The sequence below is a fragment of the Hyla sarda genome, chromosome 5, assembly GCF_029499605.1.
Source record: "Hyla sarda isolate aHylSar1 chromosome 5, aHylSar1.hap1, whole genome shotgun sequence".
NCBI lineage: Eukaryota > Metazoa > Chordata > Amphibia > Anura > Hylidae > Hyla > Hyla sarda.
The window spans coordinates 106,853,681-106,877,048 of NC_079193.1; the positions used below are offsets into that span (position 1 = coordinate 106,853,681).

Here is a 23,368-nt window from a genome sequence, read left to right on the forward strand (position 1 = left end):
CTAAAAAACATAAAACGTTTGTTTGGTAATTTACTGACATGATATAAAAAATTTACAAAAAAAAATATTTTCTTTAAACATATAAAAGATTAATTGGAGAATTTAAAATGGATAAAGAGCTGATAATATACATCTTCATCACAGGCTTTACTGTGCAGGTTTTTAAACATATTGGAACATCAATTCATTATAAGCCATTAATAGTATGAAAAAATCACATAGCCAGAATATTATATGACTTACTGTAGTTGTACTTCAGCAAATGGAAGACAAGACCTAATTTAATTTAATAGTCTTGACAAGGTAAGAATGCAGGGTAGATTTCCAGTCCTTAAATATGCAGCATAATAAATTAGTTCATGTCTTAAAATATGTATTTTTTATGCAGGGAAAAATTCTCAATCTTAGTGTTTTTCTCCTCAAGCTATGCTTGAATATCAGTTGGGGAATTCAATTAAATTCTCTCTGATTGCCCAAAGATGGAGAGACAGTTATTAATTATATTATGAATGAATACTGTGTGTGTATGTATATATATATATATATACACAGAGAAAAAAAATCCTCCTCCTAGAAACGTATAATTTAATTTATCAAAACATAACAAAAAGTACCTGGTCCTTAGCCCCTGATGGACGCAGCAAATTTTGATTATTGAGCTTTACTTTTTTCCCTTCGCCTTCTAAGAGTCATATCTCTTTCAGTTTTTTACCTCCAGACCCATAGGGCTTTTCTTTTGCCCAACCCACTTTTGGGGTGTTGGTTTCTATGCATTGCATTTTTCAAGTAAAAAAAAAATAAAAATAAAAAAAAAAACATTATCCTTATTCTGTAGGTCAAAACATTTCAAAAATGACCAATTTTTTCTCTACTTAAAAAAACGTGTATGTTTTTTTGTTTTGATGGGAATTTTTGATTATGTTTTATTAATTGTGTTCTGGTATATGAAAATACCAAAAATCAGCTGTGCTGAACTGTATTATTTTTTCATGTATACGCAATTCATTGTTCGGTTACATTAATGTTATATTTTAATAGTTCAGACATTTCCACACGCGGCAATGCCAAATGTTTATATTTATTTCTGTTTAAATTTTTTATGGGAAAGGGGTTGGGGGTGATTTAAATGTTTATTAGGGGAGGGGCTTATTCCCTTTTTCTTTTTAATTCACTATTTTTTAGTACCCATAGTGGACTAAGACATGCAATCTTTTGATTGTTCAATGCAATGCAATAGAGTGTTTTATTATTATACAGGCTACCTGAATTTTTAGATCACTGATCAAATAGGACAGAGGCATGTAGGCAGTCATCAGCCATCATCTCAGCTGATCATGATCAAGCAATTTCACTATGGAGGTCCTTATCAGCTTCTCTAAAGGTTCAGCAGATTATTTTTACCACTTTTCAGGGTTTATAGAGTCAATGGGCACCTGTCAGGTTTGAAGCGCGCTTAATTCCTGAGCATGCTTCTTACAGGGGTAGCAGGTGCAGGGCGTAAATGAAAGCACTGTGTCCTTCAGGTGTAAAAAGGTTTTAAGATTTAGCCTTAGATGAACAACAACACATGAGAAATTATTCTTCCATAAAAATTAAGAGGGTAAGTAGCAGCCAGATGCTGCTAATCAAATGCCCCTGAGAAATTGACAATCAGCAAGTTGGACCATTCCTATTAAAGTAGAAGTTTTGAAGTTTGTCGGTCTGGAGCATTCAGGTATTTGGCCATGGGGAAAGACATTAGCTATGATTTTTAAAAAAGCAATTAGTGCTGCCCATCAATCTGGGAAAAGTTAGAAGGCCATTTATAAACAAATCTCCAGTAAAAAAAACTGTTTACAATAGAAAACATTCAAGATTCTAAGATATCACAGTCATAGTTATTAGTGTTGAGCGGCATAGGCCATATTCAAATTCGCGAATATTCGCGAATATATGGAGGAATATTCGTCATATTCGCGAATATTCGCATATTCGTAATAGTCTCGTTTTATTTTCGCATGCGAAAATAAACATATACGAAAATTTGTATATACAAAAATTAACATATGCGACAATTCGCATATGCGAAAATTTGCATATGCAAATTTTCGCATATGCGAAAATTCGCACACCAGTCTCACACAGTAGTATTAGAGCCTTCTTACACCACATAAGCTGGAAGCAGAGAGGGATGATCACTGTGATGTGTACTGTGAAAAAACAAAAAAAACAAAAAAAAAAAGAATATTCGTAATTACGAATATATAGCGCTATATTCGCGAATATTCGCGAATTCGTGAATATGCGATGTTCGCGAATAAAATTTGAATTGTGAATATTCGCGAGCAACACTAATAGTTATGTATCCCTCTGTACCAATCAGTGATTTACTTTATTCATGTATATTTTGTGCTTGTTTTGTGTTAGGATATGTATTTGAATCCCTTATTATATGTACAGCACACTGAAACCAAAGGTCTTCTAAAAGTAAATATATAAATAACTAATCATAACTCAAAAAAGTTGACTAGCTTCTCATGAGTTAAATGTACAAGTTCAGTAAACGTAAAAAAAACGACAAGTATGATTTGTTTGGAAGGGTTGGAATGAGAAAGCATCTACTTTCTAAAAAGTACATGGCAGCGTTAGGTAGAAAATTTGAATCTATACAATTTCCTTTAAATAGACAAGACCAAAGTGGATATGTTTGACGATAATTCAAAGCACAATGTTTGGTGAAAACAACATCAGCAGAAGCACCTCATACCAACTGTCAACCATGAGGGTGGAATGGTGATGATTTGGACTTGTTTGCTATGGGCAACTGGGCAACCTTTCCTCTAGACAGGTTTTGATAAATTTCCCCCATAATCTCAAACTGGTTTCTTGAACATGATAATGAGGTCACTGAACTTCAATGGCCTCACCAGATCTCAATCAAATAGAGCACCATATGGACCAAAATCCATCACCTGTTTCCAGCACCTTGTAGAAAGTATGACATCAAGAATGAAGGCAATTCTGAAGGCTACTATTCATACCAATTGTCCATTTTGGTAGCTGGCTATCTGTCAGAATTTTTCATTATACAATGATATGCTTATATAGCTGCCACAGGTGGTAACTTAAATGCTGACTTTGGGGCTAGATACGATGCACTTGAAAAGTCTTCAGAACCTTTGTCCTTTTTTTCACATTTTGTTATGTTGAGGCCTTGTCACAAACTTAAGTGACAAACTCTGGGGGAGTCCCCATCTGGCCTCACTGCCGGTCTTTCAACAGGGGCCAGTAAATAAAATCAGCCCAGGTAGGCACAGATAGTCAGGTATTGGCTGACTGAAGCCTAGAGATTTTGTCATTCTTTACAGGATGTGGTTTATGAACTCAAATTGCTCCTAGCTGGACTTGTCATAAGGTTTTTTTTTTCCTAAGCCTTCAAAGATCTTACCATGTTGTTTATTTCAGCACCACCCCTAGGTGATATGTATAATGGGCTATTTCAGTAGTGAATTAGGTCTGGTTGCTCAGCAAGCTTTGAGACTCAATCGGCTCAGAAAGTTGTAAAGATGCGAGGATGGTTTTTTACTAAGTATTACCAATGGCAGGGACACAGAATGACAGCCAATTTCAGAGAATTTGACAGAAAAAAACATCCAGCTTGCTCTGCAGTTGAGCGACACACCTGTAAGCACACTTTAAAGTTACTCTTATGTCAAGTAGTTTTAACACCTATTCTATTATTTACTACATATATCTGTTTTAGAGAATACTGGGTGGTACTTCTACCTATTATCACTCACTCAAAATTACTAGATGTTAAGCAGAAATAAAGGAAGGGTTAGCCTTGCATAAATAGATGCGTCTGTCATTTAAAATAATGCATTTCATTATTTTGAAAGCAGTTTTTCCAAAAGCACATACTGGTAAGAAACAGCAAAAGTGAATTCATCACTCTACACTTTGATAAAAAAAAAAAAATGTCAGTTTTTAAGTGTAATAATACAATTTTTTAATCTTTGATAAGTATTTTCGTAACCATAAAACCCTTTCCTGGTAAATATATGGCAGCTACCAGTCTGCAGAGCTGTTGTATATTTATAGTCCCATTTAGCTGACAATTGCAGTATTTCCGCAGTACTAAAGGTCCAGATGTGGCTGTAATTACCAGGCTTCCACCTGGGATCAGTCATCAGGACCTTATTGGTACAGGTCCCAACAACAACACCTGGACCAGTGACTGTTAATTACCGTTACACCTAGACACACTAATGCTTCTGCAATGCTGCAATTGCCAGGTTCCATAACAGCAGTATCCATTTCTGAGAGTAGTTAATGTTCTCTGGCCTGTATGTCATCATCAGGACCTGAACAATCATGTCATGATGATAAAATTCAGATCAGAAAATGGGTCCTCAGGGGCCTCTACTGTTCCTGAGAATTAAGAGTTCCACTGCACCGTGCAGGGAAGCTCCACTACAGCTTCATTTAAGCAGGTGTGGTCAACTGTAATTCTGTGCTTATTTGGCTGAACAGGAGCATTGCTGTTCAAGGAAAAGCAGATAAGAGCCAACAGAGACACCAGTGATGTGACCCTTTTATGCTCAAGATTAGTAGAGGTTCCAGAGATTGGACCCTTTGAGATATAAAATGTCATAATATGTCATCACTTTATGACATGGAAATAACCATTTATAGGGGTGATCCAGATACTATTTTTCTCTAAAGTATAGCTATAACAGGCAACAGGTATGGACCCGCTTTGCCACGAACCAGTTTGGTTTTGAGTCACTCCTGAAGGGGTTGTCTAAGTAGCTTTAAAATTTTCACCCTTTAGCTCTCTTCTATGAGAACTTTGTCTTTGCTGCGGGGGGCTAAAAGGTCACTACCTCTGGGAGTAGTCCCAGTACAGGTGGAGGCTAGTCTAAGACACATTGGTTTGAGGCACGATGGTACAGGCAGAGACAAGAATGGATAATGGCCAAGGTCTTGGACTGGCAGGGTATGTGCTTTGTTAGAGACAGCCAAACAGGTCAAGATGGCCAGCAAGGGTTCATAGTTAAACAAGCAAGGGTCATACACAGGAAAGGAAAATGTTGCTCAAGGGGGCAAGTAGAAACCATGCAGCATGCATTTCTAAGATACTAATCTTAACTGTGGCAAGGATACATATTGCAAGGTTGTGAATATGTAAGAGTTCCCAGTATGGAAGAAGTAAGTCAAGCTATTGAGTATAATTGTCAAATGGAAAAACTACTATCAGATAGAAAGGGTACAGAGATAATGATCAAAAAAAAATAATTTTTAATATTTTTGTTTACCTAAGAATCTGAGATATTTGATCACTTATAAAAAGCTTTAGAATGTGTAGTATGCATAAGCATTATTGCCTGTGATCAACCAGATGAAACAATAAAACATAACATTCCAAGAAGCTCTAAAAAGTATCCATCCAACTGGGCAACCAAAATAACACAATACACATATAAAAAAATCATGTTTGTCAGACCATTAAGATAACGTTGGTTAGGAGGATGGAGATCTTACCTTAACCTCTTTGCCGGCCTCTTGTAGATGATCTCTTCCCACTATTTATATGTCTTAGGATACAATAACAAAAGAAAAGATATAGTAAAGGAAGACTAACTACATGGAACATTTTTAAAAGGCCATATTCCCAATTTACTAACCACAAAGTGGGGCAAAGTATGTGCGGCCTAACTATAATGCAGGGGTACAGAATGGTGGGTGCTTTACTCTAAAGCAAGGGCACATTATGAGGATCTAACTGCAAAGCAGCAACACATTATGTGGGGCCTACACTTTGTGGGGGTCTAACTACAAAGTGGGTTAAAGTGTGCTGGGGCACAACTATGAAGCTGGAGTCCAGTATTGGGATTTAACTATGAAGCAGGAAAAATTACAGCGGCCTTATTATGTTCCATGTAGTTGGGGACAATATGGGGGTCTAACTATTAAACGAGACACAGCAAGGGCACCTAAATATAAAATGGGAACATAGTATGGTGCGGAATTACAATATGGAGGCACATTAATGAGGCATACACATTATGGGGTCTAACTACAAATCAGTGGCACAGGGTGATGCTTAAGTGCAGTATAGAAGCATTTAAGGGACCTAAATACAGTGTGGGGTACTAAAGGGGGCTAAGTGCTATTTGGGGGCACTTATCGTGTGGGTCACTAAGGGGAGTTTGTATAGAGGTAGGAAGGGTGCTTGAGATGTAAAAGCCTAAAATCATTCCAGAAATTACTTCAGAGACAATACATGACTGGAAGGCACCAGCAAAAACTAGGGTTCGTTACTGTAAGAACAGTGAAACTATGGAACTCTCTGCCAGAGGAAATGGTCAAGGTGAACTAGAAACTAGATTTATTACAGAACATTGATCCAGGGATTTATTCTGATTGTTATATTTTCCCCTAATATGGGGCAGTTGGCATCAACTTCATAAGAGTTTTTTTGCCTTCCTCTGGATCAACTCAGAATGGACACAATAGAGAAATAGGTTGAACTTAATGGATTCTTGTCTTTTTTAAAGCTTATGAATAGTGATGAGCGAATGTTCGAAAAATTTGATTCTGACGATTCGCCGAATTTTGAAAAATAGATTTGATCCGAATAAATTCTCGGCAAATTTTTATTAGTAATGTATTATAATTTTTTTCCTCTATTTTTTAAAATGTTTTAGTTAGTACTACTACTCCCAGCATGGGACAGACTGTTCCATGATGGGAGTAGTAGTACCTGTGCTAATAGACAGATCATCCCGGGTGTCACTCTGTGGACAGATGACGTTAAAATTTAACTTTTTGGCCAGAATGAGCAAATGTACGTTTGTAGAAGAAGGGGAACAGAATTTAATGAAAAGAACCTCTGTCCAACTGTTAAGCATGGGGGTGGATCAATCATGCTTTGGGGTTGTATTGCATCCAGTGGCACTATGAACATCTCAGGAGTAGAAAGAAAAATTGATTCAATAACATTTCTGTAAATTTTGGATGCTAAATGATGCCATCTGTGAAAAAGCTGAAGTTAAAGAGAGGATGGCTTCTACAAATGGATAATGATCCTAAACACACCTCGAAATCCTTGGAGGATTACATCAAGAGGCGTAAACTGAAGGTTTTGCCATGGCCATAATCTCCTGACCTCAACATAATTGAAAATCTATGGATAGACCTTAAAAGAGCAGTGCATGACAGACAGCCCAGAAATCTCAAAGAACTGGAAGACTTTTGTAAGGAAGAATAGGCAAAGATACCTCAAACAAGAATTGAAAGACTCTTGGCTGGCTACAAAAAGCGTTTACAAGCTGTGATACTTGCCAAAGGGGGCAGAACAAGATATTATCTCTGCAGGGTGCCTAAACTTTTGCAGACACCATTTTTTTTTTGTTTTCTGTTACTTTGAAAGTGTAAATGATGGAAATACAATCTAACTTTTGTTGACATATTATAAGAATGTCTAATCCGTAATTTGATGCCTTATGGAGATTTTTCCATCTTTCCTTGGCTTCTTTATGCACATTAATGCATATTTTTACCTGGGGTGCCAAAACTTTTGATCCCCACTGTAGCTGTGATTGGCTTGCACCATCCGGGAAATAGGAATGAGTGATGTATATTCTTTTCACATCACTGGCCCGTCGGAGTATAGTGCAGAGAGGCAAGCGCAGGAGAATGCCGCTCAATCTGTGCAATAGAAAGGACAATCGCATCAGGTGTAAGGAGTGACACCCAAGGCAGTCTATTAGTACAGGGACTACAGCTCCCATACTACCTCTACCTATAAAAAATTTAAAAAAATAGAGAAAAAAAGTGAAACACACATACACAAACACTTTATTAAACACAATATAAAAATCCATTACTAATAAAAAAATAAAATAATTAATTATAAAAAATATATTATTTTTACATTTAAATGGCCCCTTTCTACATTTTTATTATTGTCGGCTACATTTTTAGGTCCCTGCCTGCCCACATAAATTGATCTCTGTTTAAAAATTAACATTAACATATTTTTTTTTGAGGAGTGCATTTCATAATTTTTTTTTCTAGTTTTCTAATCATTTTTTTTTTCGCTTTACTTTTTTAGCCCCATTTATTTTATTTTTTCAGGCAAATTGTAATTTGCCGAGGCAGATGGCTGGGACAATAATGTATGTATATATTTAATGTAATTGTGAAGGACAATGTCATTGTAATTAATAATTACAATGACATTGTCCTACACAATTACATTAAATACATACATACATTATTGTCCCGGCCATCTGCCTCCGCAAATTACAATTTAAAGTATCTTTGTATTTTGATAGAAGACCTCTGTAAATGTATGGGTTTTTTTTTTGTGAAAATTAGGGAAACTCAGTCTTTTTTTTGCCTACTGTATTATACATATTACTGATGTCCCTGTCCTCGGCTCATCTCTGACCCCTGCAGTTATTCATGACAGCACATCTAAATGTCCCCAAAAAATGTAATAAATGGGGCTAAAAAAGTTAAAAAAAAAATATGATTTAGAACAAAAACTAGAAAAAAAAAATTATGAAATGCATGTAAAGGGACACGGCAGGTGGTGGATCCTCTGGGCCTGTGTGGATGATGACGTGAGCTGTGCCAGGGAGTGGAGTCTAAGGTGCCGCTGGTGTTCACCAGAGCCCGCCAAAAGTGGAAAGGTCTTGCTGCGGCAGGCGGCACCCAGGTCACTACCCCTGGACCGACTCATACACACAGGTAAATGGGAGGTGGCAAGGCACAGAAGGAGACTGGCGGGACATGGCAAGATGGCAGTAGGTCAGGGCAGGTACACATGTGCAGAGGAGGTAAGGTAGCAAGGAACAGGTACACAGTAACAAGGACACAGACTTTCACTATGGCATAAGGTAATCAAAGATCTGTCAGAGAACCAAGGGAGGAGCAGATATTTAAGGACAGGGTGCAGGTGTAGACACTTGATTAAATGAGCACTGGCCCTTTAAGAGTAAGAGCTCCGGCGCGCACGCGCACCCTGGGAGGCGGGGGCACGCGTGCCGGGGCTGCAAGGACACAGAGTGGCTAAAGATGAGGGAGGCGAGTGACGGGCTGTGATTCGCATGCAGGCGCGTCCCGTGATGCGAATCCCAGCCCTACCGACAGCGGGGACATGAGCAAAGAGCGCTCACGGCCGGAGCGCAGGCGTTATAATGCACTCCTCATTCATTTTTTATTTTGAGCGCTGAATTTTCTGGTCCCTGCCCGCTCTCGAAAATTGAAAGACAAAAAAAAAGGTTAATGTTAATTTTTAAACAGGGATCAATTTATGTGGGCAGGCATGGACCTAAAAATTTAGCCAACAATCATAAAAATTTAGAAAGGGGCCATTGAAATTTAAAAATAATGTATTTTTGTTATTAATTTGTATTTTTTTAAATTAGTAATGCATTTTAATATTGTGTTTACTAAAGTGTGTGTGTATGTGTTTCAAATTTTTTCTCAATTTTTAAAATTTGCTAGGTAGTACTACTACTCCCAGCATGGGACAGACTGTTCCATGATGGGAGCTGTAGTACCTGTATTAATAGACAGATCATCCCGGGTGTCACTCCTGACACCCAATGTGATTTTCCTATCCAGTGTAGAGATGGAGCGGCTTTCTCCTGCGCTCGCATCACTACACTATACTCCGGCTGGTCAGTGATGTGAATAGTATTCAATTTATATTTCCTGCAGGGAGCTGTGATTGGCCAGATGGTTCCAGCCAATCACAGCTCTCTGCGGGAAATATGAATAATATGTATATATATGGCAAATACTCATAGTACAGTGGGACCAGAGAAGAGCGGCCGGCCACCAGCATCTATACATTATACAAGACGATCGCATCAGGTGTCAGAAGTGACACCCGTTGCAATCTGTCTATTAACACAGGTACTACAGCTCCCAACATGGAGCAGAGTGTGCTCCATGTTGGGAGCAGTAGTACCTGCAGTTAAGGACAGGTCACAGCAAGTGTCACTCCTGACACAAGCTTAAAATCGTCCTATCTATTGCAGAGATGCGAGTGCAGGAGAAAGCCGCTTGCATCTATACTTTATACAGGACAATCGCAGGGGTGTCGTTAATGGAGAAATTTGTTATTTCAAATTGAGTCGAAGTTTGGATTCGGTCCGAATCAAATTTTTCATGAAATTCTGAACGAATTCAACTTCGTTCGATTCAATTAGCTCATCTCTACTTATAAACTATGTAATTATGAGACTTCAAGAAGTCATTACTGCTACCTAGACTGGGTGGAAAAAATTAATAAAAGTGAACAATTCCGATAAGAGAAGATGTTACCAGTAAGTTACTGAATCTAACTGTACTGTAGTCACTTATATGGTCTGCAAAGCCTGTATCGAACTGATATCTACCACTATATGGTATAGTATAGTGTTATTTGGTAACAATATGGTGCTGTTATTCAGTTACTATGTGGTAGTCATAGTGTGATGGCAGTCTTTGGTAACAATATTATCTAGCCCTTTTGTGATGGTAATATGTGATCATGGGGTAGCAGTATTATTTGTCCTTTGCATATTGGTAATATTGATCTTGATATACCAGATTTTGTTCAATGACAGTATGTTGACTTGTTACAATGCCCAAGAGTATGTCTGTGACCATGCAAAATGTTATACAATGTAATATACTAAACATGTCATATTTGATTATGATTATACAGGTATGTGTCAGATATGTTGGTTGCATACTTTAAGTGACATAATGACAAGGAAGAACTATATTGCATAGAAACAGCAAATAGTCTAAAATACCCAAAATAAACCAAAATCAATTAGGATAACTGGTACTATGATATGGTGACTTGGATGATCACCATCCATGATCCTGGATTCAGCTCATTCCATCAATATACATATACTAGTGTGTACTGTGTTGTTTTTTTTTTCCAGTAAAAGGACAAATATCATGATGGAAATCCAGTAGGCCTTAAAGGGGTACTCTGCCACTAGACATGTTATTCTCTATCAAAAGGATAGGGGATAACATGTCTGATCTCCACTGCGGCACCCCAGTCATCCGGAGCATGGAGTGAACTCCGCTCCGTGCCGGATGACTGGTGATCACAGCCGCCACATCCCCTCCATTCATGTTTATGGTAGGAGGCATGACGGCTATGTATTAGCCATCATGCCCCCACCCTTAGACATGAGTGGAGGGGACTTGGTGTGATGTCATGATAAAGGAAGCCACAGGCTTCCGTGACTGCAACACCGCAGCTCTGTCCCGGAGAAAGCGGGGGGTCCTGCCTCTTGATCAGACATGTCATCCCCTATCCTTTGGATACAGTAACATATCTAGGGGCAGAGTACCCCTTTAATATGGATAATGGAGTCCAATAGAAAGTGTTGGTGAATGTCAAATGACAGATCTGGAATTGCCTTTATTTTGTTTTGTGTTCTTATAATGAAACAGAAAGACAAGTGTAAATTCAGATGTGAACAGACTAACATTACATGTTAAGTGATCAATGCACTGAAAGTAATAGTGATATGTTTTTTTCTTAAGGTCCTTATTTACACTGGTGGGGTCCATAATAACTATGGTTGGGGTTTCCATATACTATATATATGCAGTGTTTTTTTTGTGTGTGTTTTTTTTTCTTTTAAATTAACCAAAATGTGTTTTCTTACCTTTTTGCTTCAGTATCATGTTTTATTATAGTGTTTGAATTCAAAGTTTCATTATCAAGAAATTAATATCATGGATTATAAACAGTTGGAATAAAAATATCTTTATTTTTTTATTTTTGAGTCTTTCTGCTTTTCAGAGTAACATACCGTATATTAAAACATTATTTTGGTTATTAACTGCACATTTTTTGGGCATTGAGTATTAAGTGTAAATTATTTTTTATTTAAATACAGACTGGAATGGCATTGACATATGACCCGACAGCAGCTATGCAGAATGGGTGAGTACAGCTTTTTTTTCTTAGACTAGATTTATCTTTTTGGTATTTATTATGATAACTTTTCAATGTGAGCCTTTGGAGCATAAATTCTTACTTCACATAAAAAAATATAGCGAGCCTGTGAAAAACAACTTCCAATTCATTATGATGTTCATTTAGATTTATTTGAACTCACATAAATGGAAGACCATCCAAATAAGTTACAGGACAAGCCTATAAATCTCAATAAAGCAAAGTAGGACAAATGAAGAAGATTTAACTTTACAGTTAAGAAATTACCACTAGTCATGCAATAATATCAGGACAACAGGGAGCTCTAGGGATGCAGAGGAGACTTGAAATGATGGATCAAGGGACTCTATACCTAACTTCAAAATGGTCTTCAAATTTCTCCAAGACACTGCTTACACTCCTGCTTCACAGGTAAATAGGACTTGTTTATATATAGTAGAAACGCTTATAGTTTGTCTAACAAATGCGTTTCTCCTTGATTCACATGGCTTCATCAGGTCCTTAACATTGTTGCAGAGGAGCATGTCATGCCTTGTTAGCTAAGCCTGGTTTGCTCTGTCAAACTATACTATACATAAAATTATATATTAATGGGGTCTTCTGGCTTTATACATCTTATCCCCTATCCAAAGGATAGGGGATAAGATGTATGATTGCAGGAGTCCCGTCATTGGGGACCCCCGCAATCTTGGTGAAGCCGCAGGCACTCTGTGCTGGACGCTGCCTCCGAGGCAGGGACATGATGTCACATCACACTACGCCCCCTCCCATAGACATAAATGGAGGGGGCGTGGCATGATGTGACGGCCGTCTTGGAGGCAGCGCCTGGCATGGGACCCCTGCGATCATACATCTTATCCCCTATCCTTTGGATAGGGGATAAGATGTATTAAGCCGGAATACCCCTTTGATCCACCATGCAACAATATAGTTCGACACTGAACTCTAAGTCCAATCTTGTCTCTGACCCACTCCGGTATACAAAACAGAATATGTCTGTGGGCAGTCTCGGGATACTGCTTAATGTAAACTCTGTGGTGCTAATCTCATATTGCACAAAACCCTATATATCAATCTCACATGAAAGAATAACAGGCAGCACGTACCAAGTCTTCCATGCAGATTACTTTATTGTTCCCATAGATCCTGGTACAGGTGGTCTAATGAAGTAGGCATGGCCTACAAAATAGCTGTCGCACTTTTCTAGTGCTCGCGGCATCCGGGCCTCTTGCTTTCCAAGGCCATGTTTCACTATGCTGTATCAGGATCTATGGGAACAGTAAAGTAATCTGCACAGAAGACTTGGTGTGTGCTGCCACTATTCTTTCATGTGAGATAAAATTATATATAAATATCTCAAGTTAGCCATCTTGCTCATCTTGGAATATCCTTTGAAGGTTGTTTATGTGCACTACAACTTACAGAAATGTATTATTCCAAGTTCCAAAATTATCCATTATACATAGAATATGGGGATAACTAGCATGTCATGGGTGTCCTCCATTAATTCCAAGAATAGAGAACAGGTGTCCCCAGGACCAATGGAGCTGTAGTATGCCTAAAGAACCCATGGTCTATTCATACACTATGGTGCTTGAGAACACTGGTGAGGACTTAGAGTTAGAATGTCAGCATACTAAATATATGCAATACAACATTTTCAAAAATGCATTTAATGAATGTAAAAACATGTAAATTTGACATATGACAAAATGTTGTGGTACTATAAACTAAAAAGATAAGTGTTCTTCTTAAATAGTAAAATGCTCAGGTTTACTGTACATCCATTGGTATTTATGGAATACTTACATTACAAACACTTCAATGAAGTGAACAATTAGGGGGTGGTCTCATCACATCACTATAGAAGCCCCTACTGCAGTCAAATGATACCAAAGCTCCAGGTCCCAAGACCCCAGAAAACATCTGAATCTGTCACAGTAAAATTTGACTAACTAAGCATGGATGGCCCAAATCCACCAGATCAACAACCAAGGCACTAAGCTCTAGCTTTGTGTCCACCCCCCCCCCCCCCCCATATCCTAATGGGACATTTATTTAACACAATAATTATTAGTATTTAAAATCATTACATGGAAAATGCTGCTTTTGCTGAACTTTTCCAATGTTACCATATTGAAAATGGCAGCACATGTTGCATATTTGTGGTAATCTGCCTGTGCATTAATTAAAGAAGCAGAAGTGATTAGGCCATATTCAGACTCAACATTTTGGAACCAGATGGCAAAATTGACCATGTTACTGACTGTAAGTTTATATTCATGTGTTATATAAGTTTAACAGAGGCATATTTTAGGACTTTTTGTACAGTTTTCTTTTTTCTTTCTTTTTTTAATAACAAATATACTACATATTCATGTAGGTACATGGAGTTTTTATGTTTTTTAGTTAAATTGGCTACTGCCAAAAAAAAAGCTTTTTTGCTTAATGTCTTTCTTTTTTTGATGCAATGTTCTAAGAACTGTAAAATAAGCTCCTGTTATGTCCTAAGTATGTTAGAGAGCAGATATGCCTTAAGCTGTGTGTCTGGAAATGTGTCAAACAAGCATTAGCTTTCAGTATAACCATAAATTACAACAACTTCAAATGCATCTTGAGATCAGGACAGATTTGTTGTGAGTAGAACTGCTGTACTGAGGAATTACCTTAGTGGACTGGAAATCCACTTCAGAATTGTGAAGTGACTTCATATTGATTCTGGTCTTGACAGCAGGAGAAGTTTTGAAGTCTGTAATAACGTCAGTATCAATTGTAGCTATGCACTCAGGCATCAATCATCTGTCTATGGACCATACAGACGTGTCCTTTCTTACCATTCCTTATGCATACATCCCAATATTCATGTCACATTACTACTAGCTTAACAAAAAATTTAATTTTCTGTGCAAAGATAAGTATATATTATGTTTTTATTTCACAATAAAATTCAAAACAACAATTAAAAACCTCAGTATAAGCTACACAAAAAATGGGTGCTTGTATTGAGTACAAAAATATTCATGTGACAATGTATAACAGTGTGACCATTGGCAGCACATTCTAGAGAACCCTTATGCTGAGCTATCTTATTTTATTTTTGTTTCCTAGATTTTATTCTCCTCCCTACAATATTGCAACAAACAGAATGATTCCACAAACATCCATCACACCTTTTATTGCTGCTTCCCCCGTATCTACCTATCAGGTATGTTCTACGTTAGTCTTAAAAGCTTCGGTGTCCCTGTTTTTTCAAAAAACATTTGACATGTCAAACATTTTGATCGGTCTGGGGTCTGGGTCTTAGTGCTAAGACTCCCCCAGTCAGGAGAATGAGCAAGGAAAAGTGTTCAGTAGCCTGCTTCACTCCCTGGTCTGCAACGATCTATGCTGTGTAACCCCATTAAAAGTCTATGGTGCTGCAGGACTTCTCCCTGCTCTCTCCTGATCAATGGGGACCCTAAGAACTAAAACCGACTGATCAGAATTTGTGCCATTTCAAATGACAAGAACACTTTAATGTAAATGAGGCTAAGTTAATAATTTGTTTGGTGATTTAACAATTTATGATTTACTATATACATATAACTGATTTTTCCATTAAGAAAAAGTCCTATATGACAGAAAGAAAATATGACAGAAAGAAAATAATGCTTATATATGTTACACTTTAGGTCATGCAGATTATTTAGGTGTCTTTTTTTGTGTCTAGCTTCTGTTTTTAGCTCACAAATCCTTCTGTTCTGCTGCTCACTCATTCAGATACCCACTTTGTGGGCATGTCCAAGGCAAGCACTGAGCCAACGTTACTCACCATGCATTCACTTCCTCCCTGAGTCTGTTCTGCTGGGTCTCTTCATCCAGTCACGGCTGGCTGCTCAGTCCCCCCCCCCTCCTTTTTTTTTATTTTTCTTTTTTTGTAGGCTGCAGTTTCAAAAGGACAGGAGTGGACACAGAGGAGTTCTCTGCCGTCACATTTTTTGTAACCTATATTTTCACTTGTGTTGTTTGTTATCACATATGGTATTAATACAAATTTATATAGTATTTCCCTACTGGATGTCCAATTGTATGTAATATCTATGAGTCTATAATGTGTATAATAACATTTGTTACGCCGAGCGCTCCGGGTCCCCGCTCCTCCCCGGAGCGCTCGCTTCACTCCCTCCGCTGCAGCGCTCCGGTCACGTCCTCTGACCCGGGGCGCTGCGATCCCGCTGCCAGCCGGGATGCGATTCGCGATGCGGGTAGCGCCCGCTCGCGATGCGCACCCCGGCTCCCCTACCTGACTCGCTCCCCGTCTGTTCTGTCCCGGCGCGCGCGGCCCCGCTCCCTAGGGCGCGCGCGCGCCGGGTCTCTGCGATTTAAAGGGCCACTGCGCCGCTGATTGGCGCAGTGGTTCCAATTAGGGTTTTCACCTGTGCACTTCCCTATATTACCTCACTTCCCTTGCACTCCCTTGCCGGATCTTGTTGCCTTAGTGCCAGTGAAAGCGTTCCTTGTGTGTTCCTTGCCTGTGTTTCCAGACCTTCTGCCGTTGCCCCTGACTACGATCCTTGCTGCCTGCCCCGACCTTCTGCTACGTCCGACCTTGCTTCTGCCTACTCCCTTGTACCACGCCTATCTTCAGCAGCCAGAGAGGTGAGCCGTTGCTAGTGGATACGACCTGGTCACTACCGCCGCAGCAAGACCATCCCGCTTTGCGGCGGGCTCTGGTGAAAACCAGTAGTGGCTTAGAACCGGTCCACTAGCACGGTCCACGCCAATCCCTCTCTGGCACAGAGGGTCCACTACCTGCCAGCCGGCATCGTGACAGTAGATCCGGCCATGGATCCCGCTGAAGTTCCTCTGCCAGTTGTCGCTGACCTCACCACGGTGGTCGCCCAGCAGTCACAACAGATAGCGCAACAAGGCCAACAGCTGTCTCAACTGACCGTTATGCTACAACAGTTGCTACCACAGCTTCAGCAGTCATCTCCTCCGCCAGCTCCTGCACCTCCTCCGCAGCGAGTGGCCGCTCCTGGGATACGCTTATCCTTGCCGGATAAATTTGATGGGGACTCTAAGTTTTGCCGTGGCTTTCTTTCCCAATGTTCCCTGCATCTGGAGATGATGTCGGACCTGTTTCCCACTGAAAGGTCTAAGGTGGCTTTCGTAGTCAGTCTTCTGTCCGGAAAAGCCCTGTCATGGGCCACACCGCTCTGGGACCGCAATGACCCCGTCACTGCCTCTGTACACTCCTTCTTCTCGGAAATCCGAAGTGTCTTTGAGGAACCTGCCCGAGCCTCTTCTGCTGAGACTGCCCTGTTGAACCTGGTCCAGGGTAATTCTTCCGTTGGCGAGTATGCCGTACAATTCCGTACACTTGCTTCAGAATTGTCCTGGAATAATGAGGCCCTCTGCGCGACCTTCAAAAAAGGCCTATCCAGCAACATTAAAGATGTTCTGGCCGCACGAGAAATTCCTGCTAATCTACATGAACTTATTCACCTAGCCACTCGCATTGACATGCGTTTTTCTGAAAGGCGTCAGGAACTCCGCCAAGATATGGACTCTGTTCGCACGAGGCGTTTCGTCTCCTCGGCTCCTCTCTCCTCTGGTCCCCTGCAATCTGTTCCTGTGCCTCCCGCCGTGGAGGCTATGCAGGTCGACCGGTCTCGCCTGACACCTCAAGAGAGGACACGACGCCGTATGGAGAACCTCTGCCTGTACTGTGCTAGTACCGAACACTTCCTGAGGGATTGTCCTATCCGTCCTCCCCGCCTGGAAAGACGTACGCTGACTCCGCACAAGGGTGAGACAGTCCTTGATGTCTACTCTGCTTCTCCACGTCTTACTGTGCCTGTGCGGATGTCTGCCTCTGCCTTCTCCTTCTCTACAGTGGCCTTCTTGGACTCTGGATCTGCAGGAAATTTTATTTTGGCCTCTCTCGTCAACAGGTTCAACATCCCGGTGACCAGTCTCGCCAGACCCCTCTACATCAATTGTGTAAATAATGAAAGATTGGACTGTACCATACGTTTCCGCACGGAGCCCCTTCTTATGAGCATCGGATCTCATCATGAGAGGATTGAACTTTTGGTCCTCCCCAATTGCACCTCGGAGATTCTCCTTGGACTTCCCTGGCTTCAACTTCATTCCCCAACCCTGGATTGGTCCACTGGGGAGATCAAGAGTTGGGGGTCCTCTTGTTCCAAGAACTGTCTAAAACCGGTTCCCAGTAACCCTTGCCGTAACTCTGTGGTTCCTCCAGTAACCGGTCTCCCTAAGGCCTATATGGACTTCGCGGATGTTTTCTGCAAAAAACAAGCTGAGACTCTACCTCCTCACAGGCCTTATGATTGCCCTATCGACCTCCTCCCGGGTACTACTCCACCCCGGGGCAGAATTTATCCTCTCTCTGCCCCAGAGACTCTTGCCATGTCCGAATACGTCCAGGAGAATCTAAAAAAGGGCTTTATCCGTAAATCCTCCTCTCCTGCCGGAGCCGGATTTTTCTTTGTGTCCAAAAAAGATGGCTCCCTACGTCCTTGCATTGACTACCGCGGTCTTAATAAAATCACGGTTAAGAACCGCTACCCCTTACCCCTCATCTCTGAACTCTTTGATCGCCTCCAAGGTGCCCACATCTTCACTAAATTGGACTTAAGAGGCGCCTATAACCTCATCCGCATCAGAGAGGGGGACGAGTGGAAAACGGCATTTAACACCAGAGATGGACACTTTGAGTATCTGGTCATGCCCTTTGGACTGTGCAATGCCCCTGCCGTCTTCCAAGACTTTGTCAATGAAATTTTTCGTGATCTGTTATACTCCTGTGTTGTTGTATATCTGGACGATATCCTAATTTTTTCTGCCAATCTAGAAGAACACCGCCAGCATGTCCGTATGGTTCTTCAGAGACTTCGTGACAACCAACTCTATGCCAAAATTGAGAAATGTCTGTTTGAATGCCAATCTCTTCCTTTTCTAGGATATTTGGTCTCTGGCCAGGGACTACAGATGGATCCAGACAAACTCTCTGCCGTCTTAGATTGGCCACGCCCCTCCGGACTCCGTGCTATCCAACGCTTTTTGGGGTTCGCCAATTATTACAGGCAATTTATTCCACATTTTTCTACCATTGTGGCTCCTATCGTGGCTTTAACCAAAAAAAATGCTGATCCCAAGTCCTGGCCTCCTCAAGCAGAAGACTCCTTTAAACGACTCAAGTCTGCCTTTTCTTCGGCTCCCGTGCTCTCCAGACCTGACCCTTCCAAACCCTTCCTATTGGAGGTTGATGCCTCCTCAGTGGGAGCTGGAGCTGTTCTTCTACAAAAAAATTCTTCCGGGCATGCTGTCACTTGTGGTTTTTTCTCTAGGACCTTCTCTCCAGCGGAGAGGAACTACTCCATCGGGGATCGAGAGCTTCTAGCCATTAAATTAGCACTTGAGGAATGGAGGCATCTGCTGGAGGGATCAAGATTTCCTGTTATTATCTACACCGACCACAAGAACCTCTCCTACCTCCAGTCTGCCCAACGGCTGAATCCTCGCCAGGCCCGGTGGTCTCTGTTCTTTGCCCGATTTAATTTTGAGATTCACTTTCGTCCTGCCGATAAGAACATTAGGGCCGATGCTCTCTCTCGTTCCTCGGATGCCTCAGAAGTTGATCTCCCTCCGCAACACATCATTCCACCTGACTGCCTGATCTCCACTTCTCCTGCCTCCATCAGGCAGACTCCTCCAGGAAAGACCTTTGTTTCTCCACGCCAACGCCTCGGAATCCTCAAATGGGGTCACTCCTCCCATCTCGCAGGTCATGCGGGCATCAAGAAATCTGTGCAACTCATCTCCCGCTTCTATTGGTGGCCGACTCTGGAGACGGATGTTGGGGACTTTCAGCGAGCCTGCACTATCTGTGCCCGGGATAAGACTCCTCGCCAGAAGCCCGCTGGTTTTCTTCATCCTCTGCCTGTCCCCGAACAGCCTTGGTCTCTGATTGGTATGGATTTTATTACTGATTTACCCCCTTCCCGTGGCAACACCGTTATTTGGGTGGTCGTTGATCGATTCTCCAAAATGGCACATTTCATCCCTCTTCCTGGTCTTCCTTCTGCGCCTCAGTTGGCTAAACAATTTTTTGTACACATTTTTCGTCTTCACGGGTTGCCTACGCAGATTGTCTCGGATAGAGGGGTCCAATTCGTGTCTAAATTCTGGAGGGCTCTCTGTAAACAACTCAAGATTAAATTAAATTTTTCCTCTGCATATCATCCCCAGTCCAATGGACAAGTAGAAAGAATTAACCAGATCCTGGGTGATTATTTGCGACATTTTGTTTCCTCCCGCCAGGATGACTGGGCAGATCTCCTTCCATGGGCCGAATTCTCGTATAACTTCAGGGTCTCTGAATCTTCCTCCAAATCCCCATTTTTCGTGGTGTACGGCCGTCACCCTCTTCCCCCCCTCCCTACCCCCTTGCCCTCTGGTCTGCCCGCTGTGGATGAAATTTCTCGTGACCTTTCCATTATATGGAGAGAGACCCAAAATTCTCTCTTACAGGCTTCTTCACGCATGAAGAGGTTCGCGGATAAGAAAAGAAGAGCTCCCCCCGTTTTTTCCCCTGGAGACAAGGTATGGCTCTCCGCTAAATATGTCCGCTTCCGTGTCCCTAGCTACAAGTTGGGACCACGCTATCTTGGTCCTTTCAAAATTTTGTGTCAAATTAATCCTGTCTCTTATAAACTTCTTCTTCCTCCTTCTCTTCGTATCCCTAATGCCTTTCACGTCTCTCTTCTCAAACCACTCATCCTCAACCGTTTTTCTCCCAAATCTGTTCCTCCCACTCCTGTTTCCGGCTCCTCGGACGTCTTCTCGGTCAAGGAAATTTTGGCTGCCAAAAAGGTCAGAGGGAAAAATTTTTTTTTAGTAGACTGGGAGGGTTGTGGTCCTGAAGAGAGATCCTGGGAACCTGAGGACAACATCCTTGACAAAAGTCTGCTCCTCAGGTTCTCAGGCTCCAAGAAGAGGGGGAGACCCAAGGGGGGGGGGGTACTGTTACGCCGAGCGCTCCGGGTCCCCGCTCCTCCCCGGAGCGCTCGCTTCACTCCCTCCGCTGCAGCGCTCCGGTCACGTCCTCTGACCCGGGGCGCTGCGATCCCGCTGCCAGCCGGGATGCGATTCGCGATGCGGGTAGCGCCCGCTCGCGATGCGCACCCCGGCTCCCCTACCTGACTCGCTCCCCGTTTGTTCTGTCCCGGCGCGCGCGGCCCCGCTCCCTAGGGCGCGCGCGCGCCGGGTCTCTGCGATTTAAAGGGCCACTGCGCCGCTGATTGGCGCAGTGGTTCCAATTAGGGTTTTCACCTGTGCACTTCCCTATATTACCTCACTTCCCTTGCACTCCCTTGCCGGATCTTGTTGCCTTAGTGCCAGTGAAAGCGTTCCTTGTGTGTTCCTTGCCTGTGTTTCCAGACCTTCTGCCGTTGCCCCTGACTACGATCCTTGCTGCCTGCCCCGACCTTCTGCTACGTCCGACCTTGCTTCTGCCTACTCCCTTGTACCGCGCCTATCTTCAGCAGCCAGAGAGGTGAGCCGTTGCTAGTGGATACGACCTGGTCACTACCGCCGCAGCAAGACCATCCCGCTTTGCGGCGGGCTCTGGTGAAAACCAGTAGTGGCTTAGAACCGGTCCACTAGCACGGTCCACGCCAATCCCTCTCTGGCACAGAGGGTCCACTACCTGCCAGCCGGCATCGTGACAACATTGATCATGTGAATATAGTTTTGGTTAGTTTCTTCTTTCACCTCAGTGATAATGTATGTATTTTAAAAGTATAAATAAAGCTTTGACTTCTTACACAGGTCTTTGACCTAGTTTTTGGTATAGTTCCCTGTTAAATGTGTCTCTTTGTGTCTCAAGTTAAAGAGGAAATGGAAATATCAGTTATGGAACAATTACCAGGATTTAGTAAGCTCAGCACAGTGTAATGCATTTTACTTAATATTTCTAATGGTATAAAATTGCCTACAGTATATTTCCTGATTCATTTTTGAAGGTATTACATTCATTTAAAGATAGCAACGTAATTACAGAATTAAGCAGTACACTTAGAGGAATTATCCTAGACAGTTATGTTGCCAGAGCCAAGCTTTGGGCTTGTAATAAGTGTCTCACATTATTTCAGTGAATTCTTATTAAGTCATTAATCAGAATGTACATGGACATCACCCTTGCCTTAATGCTACTTTTCTATCATCTAGGTACAAAGTACATCCTGGATGCCTCACCCGCCATATGTTATGCAACCAACGGTAGGTCGTCTATTACAAATGACAAATATAGCTGCAAGCAGCAATACAGGTGGTCAAGCTGCAGAGCTGGGGTATAGAATACAATTGCCTGGACTCCCGGTGGTGGAGAAGGTGATGGTGGACATGTGTGCTTATTTTCTCGTTGACCTGACCAGCATTTTGAGAGAAAACTATATATGCAGAATATTGCGCAATACACTAAGGCTGCGAGAACATGTGATCAATTCTAGTACAGAAAGGGATCACTAACATGTATACTAATTTTCACACTGTTCTGACAGGAATTTTCAGAGAAAACTAGGTTTGCAGAATATTGCGCAATCCAATATGGCAGCCAAATGATGTGATCAATCGATCTCATAAAACCATGTGTGAGTCAGTATCTCACTATAGACCTTAAAAACTGCAACTGATTTTATGAATATTTAAAATGTATGAAATCCAAAATGGCCATCAACCTTGGTGACATTTGCAAAAGATCCAAGTTTAGACATACATCATACAGGAGGTAGGCCTAGACATGTGTGCCAAATTGTTAATTATTCTAACAAATGGTTCAAGAGAAGAAGATGTTTAAAAAATATTGTGCAATCTAATATGGCAGACACACAATGTGATCAATAGACTAGTAATAAACATATATAAGTCTGCATTAGAGTCTGAACAATATTTTATACATCAGTAGCTTTAGCAGTTGCAGAGAAGCAGATATTTGAATTTTGAACAATTTGCCATAAAACAAAGATGGCTACCTGGTCATGTGACCTAAGACCTTTATGTAGTAAAAGATTAAAGGAAAACTGTCAGCTTGCTCCCCCCGCACTAACCAGCGGTACTGGCTGGTAGTGCGGGGGACGCTGATCAGTTTGATGCCTACCGTGCCCGGATCTGACCCGCCGTTCGGTCGAAATCTTCATTTTTCTGTATATGCTAATTAATTGCTAACTGGCACAAGTGGGGTAACTGGCACTCTGACATCAGCGCCACTCATCCGCAGCACTACCCAGCTCATCAATATTCCTCCCTCCGCCTCTCCCTCTTCATTACAGAGCGGGGAGGAATATGGATGAGCTGGGCGGCGCTGCGGCCAGTGGCGCTGATGTCAAA

At 41.6% G+C, this 23,368-nt stretch overlaps 1 protein-coding gene across 1 annotated transcript in view; it reads left to right on the top strand.

The window, feature by feature from the left end:
- The window catches only part of RBMS3 (RNA binding motif single stranded interacting protein 3), a 763,640-nt gene that overhangs the window by 678,128 nt on the left and 62,144 nt on the right, over positions 1-23,368 (top strand). Inside the window, exons 8-10 of the mRNA XM_056520078.1 lie at positions 11,913-11,959; positions 15,080-15,176; positions 22,211-22,261. Coding sequence (XP_056376053.1) covers positions 11,913-11,959; positions 15,080-15,176; positions 22,211-22,261 — 195 coding nt within the window. The remainder of the gene's footprint in view (positions 1-11,912; positions 11,960-15,079; positions 15,177-22,210; positions 22,262-23,368) is intronic.